A 13,542-nucleotide genomic window follows, 5' to 3' on the forward strand; every position below is an offset into this window, starting at 1 on the left:
CCTTTTCTGCATGTAGGAGGAGAAGGGAGCAAGCACACTCGTCCCCAGTTGCCTCTGTCACTCTCCATCAGTTGGACGCCATCTGTGTGCAGCAAGGAGCCTTCTCTACTTTGCAGGCTCGTTTCGTAAGCCTGGAGGACCATGGCTCTAAAAAGCACAGGCTCCCTCCTCTCCCTGCAGTCATCTCATGGAGGCTGAACAAGAGGGTCATGCCAGCAGGGTAGCAAAATTTCTCTTCTCCGCCTTCCTCCTCCTTGGGATGTTAATAGCATGACTAAAAGAAGGCTCACAGCAGGCTTGTCTCCCAGCTTTATTTACCTGGAAGAGCAATTATATATCTTTCTAAACATGGTTGTGCGAGGGGTGTTACTGGTTTGCTCAATTTTTATTCTGTGTTTTGCGTTTTTATGCTGCGGAACACCAACAAGATCATCTTCTTATTTTATTTACCATTATTTAGGGGACGCGGGTGGCGCTGTGGGTTAAACCACATAGCCTAGGGCTCGCCGATCAGAAGGTCGGCTCTTCGAATCCCCGCCGCAGGGTGAGCTCCCGTTGCTCGGTCCCAGCTCCTGCCAACCTAGCAGTTTGAAAGCACGTCAGAGTGCAAGTAGATCAGTGTTTTTCAACCACTGTTCCGCGGCACACTAGTGTGCTGCGAGATGTTGCCTGGTGTGCCGTGGGGAAAATTGAAAAATTCAAGAGAATTACTTTATATATAGTCAATATAGGCACAGAGTTAATTTTTTTTAACATTTTCTAATGGTGGTGTGCCTCGTGATTTTTTTCATGAAACAAGTGTGCCTTTGCCCAAAAAAGGTTGAAAAACACTGAAGTAGATAAATAGGTACCACTCCGGCGGGAAGGTAAATGGCTTTTCCATGTGCTGCTCTGGTTCGCCAGAAGCGGCTTAGTCACGCTGGCCACAATGCCGGCTCCCTCGGCCTATAGAGCGAGATGAGCGCCACAACCCCAGAGTTGTCAGTGACTGTACCTAACGGTCAGGGGTACCTTTACCTTTATTATTTTCTTGTTTTCATTATGTATTTTGTGTTTTTAATCTTGTATCTTTACGCTGAGTTCTACGGATGAACAGCGGTATACAAATCAAATAGATAACTGGCATGAAACAAGCTAATTGCATGTATGCTTCCCAGAGATTTCTTCAGAAAGAACTGCAAGCACATAAATAGAACAGAGACGCCACCAGGATTGGACCCTTCCGTAGCCAAGCCCAGCACAATGTTCATTACGTCTTCATGGCTTTTCATGGGTCCCTGCCCTCCCTCGCCCCACAATGCATGACAAATGAGGAAAAAGCTTCATAACTTCTTAAAAGTTGTTTAAACAAGTTGTTTTATAACTATTAGTTCCATGTCATCGGTTAAGCCTTGAGGACTGGGAAGGATCCATAGTAGAGCACATGGGAATTTAGTCCCTGGTTTCTGTAAAAAGCAAAGACACCACCTTGCCGACAAAGGTCCGTATAGTTAAAGCTATGGTTTTCCCAGCAGTGATGTATGGAAGTGAGAGCTGGACCATAAAGAAGACTGATCACCGAAGAATTGATGCTTTTGAATTATGGTGCTGGAGGAGACTCTTGAGAGTCCCATGGACTGCAAAAAGATCAAACTTATCCATCCTTAAAGAAATCAGCCCTGAGTGCTCACTGGAAGGACAGATCCTGAAGTTGAGGCTCCAGTACTTTGGCCACCTCATGAGAAGAGAAGACTCCCTAGAAAAGACCCTGATGTTGGGAAAGATAGAGGGCACAAGGAGAAGGGGACGACAGAGGATGAGATGGTTGGACAGTGTTCTCTAAGTGACTAGCATGAGTTTGGGAGGCAGTGAAAGATAGGCGTGCCTGGCGTGCTCTGGTCCATGGGGTCGCAAAGAGTCGGACACGACTGAACAACAACAACAAAGGAAGGTCTTCTGCTCCCAGAAAGCACTAGGCTTTTTGATCTTATTCCATATACAGAACACATTGAAACTCTTCAGTGCACCTAATGGGGCTTTGCTAATTTCCTTTTCCCAAGTCCTAGAGAGTCTCCTGACTTTTGGCAGCTGCTTTTGGGCACCACAGGAGAATACAGCAGGGCGGGCGCTCCTATGCAGTATCGCTTTGGATTCCAGCCCTAGTGTTTCACAACCTGGGTTTTCTACATAGTTTTTGTTTAGCTAATCGCAGTATTTCTCAAGTCTGCTTTCAGGTCACGATGTTTAAGGCCGCAATTCCCCATATCATAGCTGACAGAAACAAAGACACTTGACTGGTCATCTGGCTTATGTGCCTGGTGGTAAAGTCAATGAGGTGAACCTGCCATCTTTGGAATTATGACTAAACATGTCTAAGCCAGAACACACACACCCCATAAATGAAACGGATAGGGCAAATACGGAGGCATCTGTTTCTTCCTCTTCATAACATCCAGTAGCTCTGAGGAATGTGGAAGCGGTTACAATTATTTTGACAAATGCCTTTATCTCTCCATTTTGTTGTACGATGCAGTGCAAGGGAAACTCTGGTGCACTCATGCACAGCAATAATTTATTAGTGGTTTAGGGATGTGGGCCCAGAACAAATTCTAGACAAAAGAAAAACATGTTTGGGTTTTTACAGACTGCTTTGGCAAAAGGACCAAAGCTGCAATTGGGAGTGCCAACATTTGGTATTTCGTTTATCCCAGTCGGGGTGACAGCTGACAAATGACCTGGGTTTGGTTTTAATTACCGCTGGAGATGAAAAAAAAAGCCTTTGCATTCATCTGCAACCAATTTCACAATACAAAGCAATAAACAAGCAAAGTATTTGTGGCATTTCACTGATTTTTTTTTAATCGCCAGTAAATGAAGGGTGCAGTTTTAACACCGTGAAGTGATGGCCTGTTTTGGGGTTGTGATGAGTTCCTAGGACTGAAATCAAGACCTATTATTTGGTATTTTTGTACCTGATTCTCTAATGTGTTCTGGGGGCTGCAGCTCTTTCTGAAACAATGCTGCTCTTCATTTCAATTAAATTTATCTTGCTTTTTTTAAAAGGAAAAGGAAAAGGAAAAAGCATTCAGGAGTGATTAAGAGAATCTGCTCTCCTTTCAGCCATGGGAGAATGATGACTGGTGAAAGGGAATGGGTAACTGAATTTTGCTGACACATGACGGTAGTGGTATCATGGGTTGCATTTCAGCCCAGAAAAGTCTACAGCAGTGATTTGTTTCGGTGTTTTTGTCTTGGACTTGGGAATGTCCTTATGATTGGCATCTACCCACAGTCCGTTTCACAACTGCGTCAGGACCACTGCAAAGTCTGCTATGAGATCATAGAATTGTAGAGTTGGAAGGGATTATCTGACACCTTGCAAGGCAGGAAACTCAGCTAAAGCATCCATGACAGGATGGCCATCCAACCTCTGCTTAAAAACCTCCGAGGAAGGAGAGTCCACCACCTCCTGAGGGAGACTGTTCCACTGTCAAACAGCTCTTACCACCAGAAAGTTTTGCCTGATGTTTAGTTGGAATCTCCTTTCTTGGCGCTTGAAGCCATTGGTTCAAGTCCTACCTTCCGGAGCAGGAGAAAACAAGCTTGCTCTTTCTTCCATGTGAGGTAAGAGCAGGCTTCCTCAACCTCAGCCCTCCAGATGTTTTGAGACTACAGTTCCCAGCATCCCCGGCCACTGGTCCTGCTAGCTAGGGATCATGGGAGTTAATAATAATAATAATAAATTTTTATTTATACCCCGCCCTTCCCCGCCAAACCGGGCTCAAAAACAGTTGTGGGCCAAAAACAGCTGGGGGGCTGAAGTTAAGGAAGCCTGGGTAAGAAAGAGACTTAGGTATTTTAGTGACAGCCTCCAGAACTTGTAAGGTCTCAAACACAATGTTTAAAAATCATGTTTCAGAGCCTACAATTTTTGAATCACAATGCATACAACAAGTGAATAGTAAGAGAACCCATACAAGTAATGCTGACACAACCGCTGTCACACACTAAGTAGAATAGTAGAAGCATAACCACCCGACCCCCCCCACTACTCCCCCCTCTTCTTCTTCTTCTTCTTCTTCTTCTTCTTCTTCTTCTTCTTCTTCTTCTTCTTCTTCTTCCTAATTGTTTAAACCAATTCATAAACCAAGAACTCATACATTGACCACTAATAATGAAACCTATGTTGTAGATATTTTTCCACATTTATTATGCTATTTTTGTGATATACAAATGACATGGGGGGGGGGGAACAATGCATAAGACTGAGGAAAGCCAAGTAATACTTTTTTAAAAACAAACAAACATAGGAGCAGGGAAATATTGACAATCTCCCAAACATTTTCGTCTTTGCAAAGTACCCAAGCACATCCTACAAGATGAGCATCTATCACTGTTACTCATGATAATTTCACTAAGCCACAGGGTTGTCCTCAAGCACTAGAACTGAATATTGGCATGTAGGCCAGTGAAATGTTCCCAAATTCAAATTAATTTAAGCTCCTGCTCCAAAATAGGTCAAGAATAAATTACTGTTCCTGGACCTAGGTCCACCCTCACTAGGCCAAGTTCCTACAAATTTCAAAACAAGGACACGGGGAAGAAACTTAGCTAAGCCGCTTCAATTTTTACATGGGCTTCATTTAAAGTACTGTAGTATTTAGGTTGTGCAACAACATTGCTTTATGCATATCCCCATTCTTCTGTATGGGAACATTTTTTAAGAAGAAAGCAAGCTATTGATGAGATTATGAACTGAGCAGCAATATTACGAACATGTCTGGGATAAAACACAAAAACAAGGTTTAGGTTACATTCATCATCTGAAGAGAGAATGTTATAGCTATTCTTACTCCTTTTAGAGATGTCGCTTACCCGTTCAAAACAGCCCAGTGACACATCTGGCTGCACAGAAAAATGGTAGGAAAATTCTTTTTCCAGTCTAGTGAATTTTTCTACAAGGCTGGTTAAGGGGGTGAAAGGAATTCCATAAGGTATCAACAATTCTAATTATCATTTAACCTTGTCCATACATTTCTTAATCTATGCCTAGATCTTTTGCAACACACGTCTTATTAACAATATCTGCTTTCTTTCTTTCTTTCTTTCTTTCTTTCTTTCTTTCTTTCTTTCTTTCTTTCTCTCTCTCGTATTTTTCCTTACTTTCAAAATTGAAATGAAAATTCGGGCCGTGTATCACATTCTGTATTTTTTGTTCATTGATTCGTGCTTGTGTCATGTTGTGTTGTGTAATTAATATCCAGAGAGTGGGTTGGCCTATAATGAAAAAAAAGCAGGACTTACCGCAAAAGCAAATCGAAATGAGCAGAGGCAGATTCAGGTGAAAAACATGCCATCTTTTGAATCTAACATTGATTTCAAGCCAACATTTTCTTGCACATTAGATATTAAAATAGCAAGGGATGTGTGTACAATATGATAGGTTGGGAAATATATTGAGTAATTTTCTGACATTTATATTAAAATTAATTGCCTGGGCTTTATCAAGTGAAGTGTATCTTTGTTGCAGGAGAACTAATGCTATTAAGTAAAGGTAGGCATCATCATATCAGATCGATCGATCGGCAACTTCTGACACTGCCTTTTTGAGGTTGAGCAAATGAGTTTCAAAATCAAAGCAGGCAGTATATTTGCTCATTTCAAGGAAGGAGCCCAGAGCAGGTTGAAAGGAAGCTGTATTTTTGAAGGTTATATGGCAAGTATTTATTTTCTAAATAAGCACTTGTCAGGCCAAAGATTTCCAGCATAGTCTGGGAAGACCTAGATGTGGCTACTCTTGGGTGAATTTCTGTGCTATGATTATTCGTGGAACACCTATGTTACGAACAACACTCCTTTTCTGAACGCCTATTTGAATGGCACACACTTTCAAGTAAGCGTGCCTGAGATCACACGCTGAAGCTGCAATCCTAAAAGCATACTCACTTGGAAGTGGTCCCAATGAACTCAATATCCTCTGAGTAAACCTGAACATGTGTAGGATGGCGCTACGTGTTATTTTGGACTTAATTTGCAAAATGGAAGATGCTGTGTCCTCTCCTTTCATGAAATCCTTCCTCCTTATCAGAAATATTTATATCTGAAAGTTGTGCCACGATGAGAAAAAGGTTTGAGTGTATAAGAATAATTTACCACCAGCTTGTTGCCTTTGTAAAGTGAACTTGGGTTTTGTGTGTTTGTGTAAACCTGGTGAAGAACAAGGGAAAGGTTGAGTTATATACTAGTTTTAGTTTGTGAGGCGTCGTATCCAATGGAATGGATGTTCACATGTCACGAGACACTAGATGGGAACAAAGACTTGTGGGAAGTAGGCTAAACCCTAAGTTTTTCCTCGTATCTAGACGCAGACAGTACGTTTCTCCCAGCTCTCCTGACTCACCTAAGATTTTTACTAATTTCTGAAACCTCCTTTTTTTCTTTAGATTTTCCTTATCGTCGTTTTAGTTTTACATTCTTTGTCCGTACATTGTGGTTTTTTCCACAAAAAAACAAACCCTTTCATTTGCTCTCTACGTTTGGTCGTTCTGCTTATTTGCCACCCTTCTTTTATTCCTTAGTTGTTTACTTACCTGGATAAATTTTCCAGAACCCTTGCCCTTGCCACAGCACCAACGGCTGTTCCCACCTTCAGGAGCGCCGGCCCTCTGTCGGCACACTCTTTTCCTTTCCCTCAGCGGCTGCCACCATTTTTCTGGGGTCACAATTGTATTTCTTTTTCGTTTTGGTGTGTGTGCTAGTTGTGTGACTGGTGGTGTGGCGTTTGCATTCTCTTGCTCTGATTTAAAAACGACTTGGCCACTTCCTCCCGGTTCGCTGTTTTAACACAGGCAACGGAATGAGCGTTCCTATTACGTCCCTGCCTGCCTGCTTCTATTTGCCTTTGAAATTGAGCCCTGAGTGCCTCCCAGTTCGCTTTGGCAGTGACGGAGTGCCTGCCCTCGTCCTTATCCTCCCGGTCGGTAGCTGTGACAAGGGGAATGTGTGTCTAGCTTCTGTTTTCCCCCCCTCCTGGTCCACAGTGTGGCAATCGGGGTTGAGTGGTTTGGTGTGAGGCTTTTGCCCCCTTATTCTACCGGTCCATGGTATGGCAAAAGGAGTTGAGTTTATTTGGTGAAAATCAGAGGCTATCTGTGTGTTTGTGTGTGTGCCTCTTTGCTGTTTTATAATGGCCGCCATGGAGGAAAACAGACTATTTGTATCCTTTCACCCGTCTACCTGAGGGGTTAAAGTTTCCAAAGCAACCTTAGTGGGGTGGATTAATGCCTATATTTTCATGGCTTTACGATTCCCTTAAATTACTTCGTCCATCTCACGTTCTGGCGCATGTTGGACTTGGTCATCATCTTCCACCTTTACCAGACATTACAGATTGGACCAGCTGTCCTCAGCTGAGGAGGCCTTTGGTCGTACAGTGCTCCAACAGGCATTATAGTCAGTGTATTGCAGAGATGGGACCTGCCCAAATTGGTGACTCTGCTGTGGAATGTCCCATTCCATTGGATACCATGCCCCACTCCCAAAAAGACACTGCTTGTAAGGCCAGCTGTTCAAAACAAGCAGCATTGCTTGTTTTGAAGAGAGATTATATCAGGGAGCAGAATCTAACCCTTGTAGTTCTCATTTTCAAGTGATACGTTTTAATCCAACATTTATTTCTCAATACATTAACTAACTGAATAGTTTGTGTGTATTCTTTTGACTGAGAAAAACAAAGGTAATAACAAAATAAGCGGTGCGCCAGAATTTTTTTTTATTCTATTTTTATTTGCATTTTCAAAAACAGGAACAGAGCATATTTTACCCCCTCCCGCTCCCCATATCCCACTTAAAACTTCGTACCAAATACAGCATGTATATACCTTATGACTTCCCTTCTACACTTTCCCCGATTCCTTTGCTTTTCTACTACTCCGCGTAATCCACAGCTTTTTAATCATCCAGTTGGTTATCTATTAAATACTCTAGCTATTTCAACTCTGGTGGATTTACTTGAGACCTGCTAAGCTATGTATTTGTCTACACTGGTTCTTAAAATATTCAGTAAACATTATCCATTCCTCCTTATATTCTTTATCTTCGTTTTCTCTTACCCTGTTCGTCAGACCAGCCACTTCAGCATATTTGAACATTTTACACTGCCTTAGTGTGCACTGTACTTGTTCTCCACCTTTGTGCCAATAAGGTTCTAGCCGCTCATTGCAAAATTGTCATTTTCTGCCATTGACAATGCAGATCCAGTGAACTATTTTGAGTTTTGTAACGTAATGGGTTGGGTATTAAACAGTGAGCACCTCTTGCTTATGAGCATGTATGCTACCACCCATAAAGGGGCGCCATGTATATTTTATTGTGCTTGTTTTATAACGTTAATTTTAGCTGCTTGGTTGCACCCCCCCCCCTTTATCTAAACCATAGTTTTTAATTCTGCTGATATGAGGCATGATCCTGCCAATGTGTTGTTGTGTGCACATCTCCCTGCGTGTGGGAGAGAGGTCAGTTGCTGGGTTCACCAGAAAGTTTGTGGGACAGAATTCCATATGTAGAAGCAATGTGGAAGGGGGGGATTTGGTGGAGCAAACAAGCAGAGCCTAAGGAGGCCAGTACAAACTTGCAGGTTCTTATCAAACCAAGCATATGTAAGGTTTGATACATATATGTGGATCACTGTGAACCACCGTGAGACCTCCAGGTATAGGGCGGTATATAAATTCAATAAATAATTCTCCCTTTTTTTCATTTTCTTTTAAAGGATTTCGACCCTTTCTTGCCAACTTGAGTCCCTTTGCAAACTGTCACCCTTAATATATGACTTCCTTCCTTCCTTCAGGTTGCACCCATCATTAAAGAGAGATTGATGAAGAAAGGCAGCATGATGTTGGGGTACCAGCCGCATCGTGGCAAAGTCAACTTCTTCCGCCAAGTCATTATCAGCCCCCAGGTGAGCCGAGAGGACATGGACTTCCTGCTTGATGAGATTGACTCACTAGGCAAAGACTTGTAGTTGATGCGTCACAGCGCTAGGCTTTCCTTAGTTGTGCAGAGTTTACAGCATTGTCGCCCAACCTGCAGCCTTCCAAATGTTGCTGGACTACAACTCCCATCATCTGCGACCATCGGCCATGCTGACCGGGGCTGGTGAGAGATAGGGTCTGACAATATCTGGAAGGCCAAAGGTTAGCCACCCCCATACCCAGTTTTCTGGGAGTAAGCCTCCTTGAACTCTATGGGACTGACCTTTAAGTAGACATGTCTAGGGTTGTACTGTAAGAATGTTTGAGACATGATGGTATTAGACTATGTAATCCATAGATAAGTGCCCAGCTGGCTGAAGCCACTGCCAGGAACTCCTGGAGAAGTGGCAGTCATTCTTTGTAGCCTTGCTTGTAATAAAGAGACACTGCTTTTCAAAACAGGAAATTAGTGTCTAACGTTGATATGTCATTGGCTGATAACTGAATGCTAAAATGGGCCTCATTAACCACTAACATATATTGTTATAAATTAATTAAAGTGAATGGAGTTAAGCCATCACTGTGGTAGGGCCAGGTTTAGATCAGTGGGTATTAAGTAAAAAATTACCTTTATATGCATTGTGAAGATTAGACATTCAGGATTGGTGGGCTCTACTTATGCAAGAGGTGGTTTTTTTCTTACTAACTAGTAAATTAAGTGTTGTGCACTCATTATCATCCACCATTTTTTCCTGGAAACATCCAAAATGTTATATACAAAATACTGGGTTGGGGGAAGACTAAGTCAATTCTACTTAGGTACCATTAAAATCAAGGGGAAAGTGGGTGATGATTTCAATGGGATCCAAGTTCATAAAGTGTGATTCAGTCTGAATCCATCCTATTGTAATTTGCACATCATCCTTTTCTGTTTTTATCTTGGGGCGGAGAGATTGTACACAGTTTCTAAGACAGTTTGTATTAAATTTCTATTGCTAAAACATCAGCAAGGTATTTCTTAAGCATTTTAGAGGCCTATTGAAGTTAAATAAATTCCACATGTGTATGTGTGTGTGTATATATCTCCTAGAGTTGTATTTTTTTATGCTGTGTGGCTATTTAAGGTAAGGATTACTGTATCGATTCATCCACTGGTGTGTTTCTAAAGATGTAAAAACTATCAAATTTCACTTGAGCAGAGTATAAATGGGGCGATTACACTAAAAAAATAATATAGGCCTGCAATAAGTTGAAATCTGTCCATAATATCCAGAGACGTAATTTTACAGTAAATACTTCTGTGAAGCTGAAAAGACCCATGCTAGGTTTAATCCATTCTATTTAATTTGTTTATTGCAGTGTGTTTTAACAAATTGCTTTGTAATTCATGGTCTTGTTCTTCCATTATTGCTGTATGTAGAAGTTTTGCTATATTTGCAGGCATCGTGTAATGATTAATTTATTAGAGATCTGTATTTTACCTGCTTCTGTGAGATCTATGTGATACGTATAGTGCATAACAAATTGCCTAGAAGTGCTTTCTGTAGCAGCACATTTAAATCTAATGTGCAAAATATATGTGTTCTTAGTTGAATGTTTGAATAAAAAGGCATTGATAACTCTTAAAAACCAATCCAGACTATTTCTTCTTCTTAAAAATGGAGCTTGAATGCTTGTTAAAGAGGGACCTCGCGTATTTCTCAGCTTCCCAGAACTAGTAGGCCTGAGTAAGTCCCAGGAGAAGTTTCCTTCTGATGGACACCTCCTTACCATTTAAATATTAAATCAATTTATATATACAGTACTGCCCTGGGTTGCTGGTGGTGAGTCTCTTACCTACTCAGAAGCTATTTTGTTGTCTTGTTTTGTAGTCCCCACTTAGACAGGAAGCTCACTGAGTAGTTGTGAGGATAAAATGGGGAGACGGGTGACCATGTTTTCCACCTTGAGCTCCTCGCAGGAAATGTGGGGTGGAAATATAATATATTAACAAATTCTGCTCAGTCCCTTTCTCAGCTAGCTTTCCGTCATTCACTGCAGGAGTGCGTTCTTCACCCCTTGGTTATACCTCCATTTAAATGTCTTCTGGAACAGTCCTTATGGACAGGAATGGATGCTCTGTACCCACAGTTCAGATCTCGCGAGTTTCCAAGGAATTGTTATGCCTGCTTTTGCTGCCCTTTCCATTGCCAGACTTTAACCCACCAACTTGTAATCCTATGAGCAAGGAAATGATGTGTAGGTAAAAAGGTAAAGGACCCCTGGACCGTTACGTCCAGTCAAAGGCGACTATGGGGTTGTGGCGCTCATCTCGCTTTCAGGCCAAGGGAGCCGGCGTTTGTCCACAGACAGTTTTCCAGGTCATGTCGCCAGCATGACTAAACTGCTTCTGGCACAACACGACACCATGACAGAAGCCAGAGCACACGGAAACGCCGTTTACCTTCCCGCTGCGGCAGTACCTATTTATCTACTTGCACTGGCGTGCTTTCGAACTGCTAGGTTGGCAGGAGCTGGGACAGAGCACCAGGAGCTCACCCCTTCACAGAGATTCGAACCACCAACCTTCTGATCGGCAGGCCTCGAAGGCTCAGTGGATTAGACCACAGTGCCACCCATAAAGGATTCCTGCCATTAGCAGGAGTTATAAAAAAACCATTAGAATGACTGAGAAACCAAACTGCTTTGGTCTCTCATAGGCAGCTTGGATAATGAGCTTATGCTACATCCAATTTTTATTTCTGAATTAGCACACAATGTGTTGTTGCAACAGCTCCAGATGGCCAAATTCTTTTCCCTTCTTACTTATCACTGTGAATCTGAAATAATCTTATTCCTTAATTTTGTCAGCAAATCCAGGCTGGTTATCAAGTGCCTGGGAAGTATCCACTCCCCTATTTATTTACACCTGCAGGTTGGCCACTATCCTATGCAAAAATGTTATTACTACATGCTGAAGCATTGTAATTGTACAAATAATGTAATTGCACACAAATTCACTATGTCATGATTAAACATACTAATTGCAGGTTGGACGAACTTGAAGCTGTTCTGGTTGGCAAATGCATTGTGTAATGTGGGGAAAATAAGTTTTTTTTAAAAAAAAAAAATTAAATTAAAGCAAGACGTACAAAATTAGATCCTTGCGCTTCAAATGTTAAATTACCCGCTGCACTAATTTTGTTACTTGAAAATAATTAAGCAGGAATACTATTAAGATGAAATGGAAAAATACAGCAATTTTGCTCAGCAGCAAGAAAATTAAAACCAGTCTCGGCAACTGATTTCCGTGGAGGGACTAACTTAAAATCTGCGGCCTTGTTGGACTCCAACTCCCACCAAATTCAGCCACCGTGGCCACAGGCTAGTGAAGATGGGAGGGCGAGTCCAACATCATCTGGGAGGCCACAGGTTCCCCAGCAACGCTGCAGAGCATAGTAGATGAATCATCTCTCTTTAACATTGCATATCCACACCCAAGGCTGGCAACTTGAATAAAATGGGGGGGGGCAGGTAAGCCCCAACCTGCACAAACAACCACATGATGCACGCACACCGTTTGAATGGCAATACCCATCAACTTTGGGGCCCGGCCCCCTCAAATATTTTACTGGGGAGGCCAAAGACCCCTCAGCCCCTAGTAGTTGGCTGCTATGTTCACACCTCTAAAGTCTCAGTGTAGCATCTTGTGTGAAAGGAAAAGGGGATTCCGGATTTAATAAACAATGGCAGTGCTCATTATAAGAAGGGAATGTTTTCATCCCATCTGTGTAACAGCCAGCACCTGAGAAACATAGTTGTGTCCTCAGTTAGTTTGCTTTTATCACTTAGCATAAAAGAGATTTGGCTGATTAATGTAGCTGAGTGCAGGTAAAGAGATGATCATGCAATGATAATTCAGAAGTAATACGGTGTCCATTAGAAGGCTATTAAAATCGATGCTCCCTGCCCCTCTGCCCAGTCTCAATCAAAGCTTTCGTTGCTTAATCTCACTGAGCCATTTTGCAGTAAATACAAGAGCAGGTGTAAGTGGCTATGGCACCCAGTTTTCCTGATTTTCTCAGCAACAACACTGCTCAGGCTGAGAGATGAAGACTACACCCAGTTCCCTGCTGGTGCTGCTGCTCTTCTTCCTGCGCTGTGCCAATATCTGCCCCCTTCCCCCAGTTCTCAAAAAGTATTTCTCACCCGAGAATGAGACTTCATTTCTTCCCCCTGCTTCTTGCAAGTGCTTTGGTGAGTGCAGAACCTGATTGCACAGGGTCTGGGGCAATATTGATTTGCTAAGTTTATGCGAGACCAAATTAACAGCGTGTGACAGGACAACAGGAGAGTCGTTTCATAAGTTGTTCCCTCTGTGTTTTGTTCTCGCTGTAAATGAGCGATACGGAGGAGGAGTTAAGAGATAGAAAAACTCAGCAAATGGAAAGTTAATAGCCTCTGGCCTCCATTCAACAAAGCACTTGTGGAAGGGCCAGATCAGCAGGGATGACCCAAGACATTTTGGCACCTGAGGCGAACCACAAAATGGCATTGCCAGGCAAGAAGGGGTAAGTGACTATCTACATCAGGAACAAGAGTGGGAGAAGAC

General features: G+C 42.3%; 1 protein-coding gene across 3 annotated transcripts in view; it reads left to right on the forward strand.

Moving 5' to 3' along the window:
• The window catches only part of GADL1 (glutamate decarboxylase like 1), a 90,004-nt gene extending 79,971 nt beyond the window's left edge, over positions 1–10,033 (forward strand). For all 3 annotated transcript variants that reach the window (XM_033165125.1, XM_033165126.1, XM_033165127.1), the window contains one exon: positions 8,828–10,033. In XM_033165125.1, coding sequence (XP_033021016.1) covers positions 8,828–9,001 — 174 coding nt within the window. In that variant the 3' untranslated portion in view covers positions 9,002–10,033. The remainder of the gene's footprint in view (positions 1–8,827) is intronic.
• The last annotated feature ends 3,509 nt before the right edge of the window (positions 10,034–13,542 follow it).

Source organism: Lacerta agilis, chromosome 12 (genome assembly GCF_009819535.1).
Source record: "Lacerta agilis isolate rLacAgi1 chromosome 12, rLacAgi1.pri, whole genome shotgun sequence".
Taxonomy (NCBI): domain Eukaryota; kingdom Metazoa; phylum Chordata; class Lepidosauria; order Squamata; family Lacertidae; genus Lacerta; species Lacerta agilis.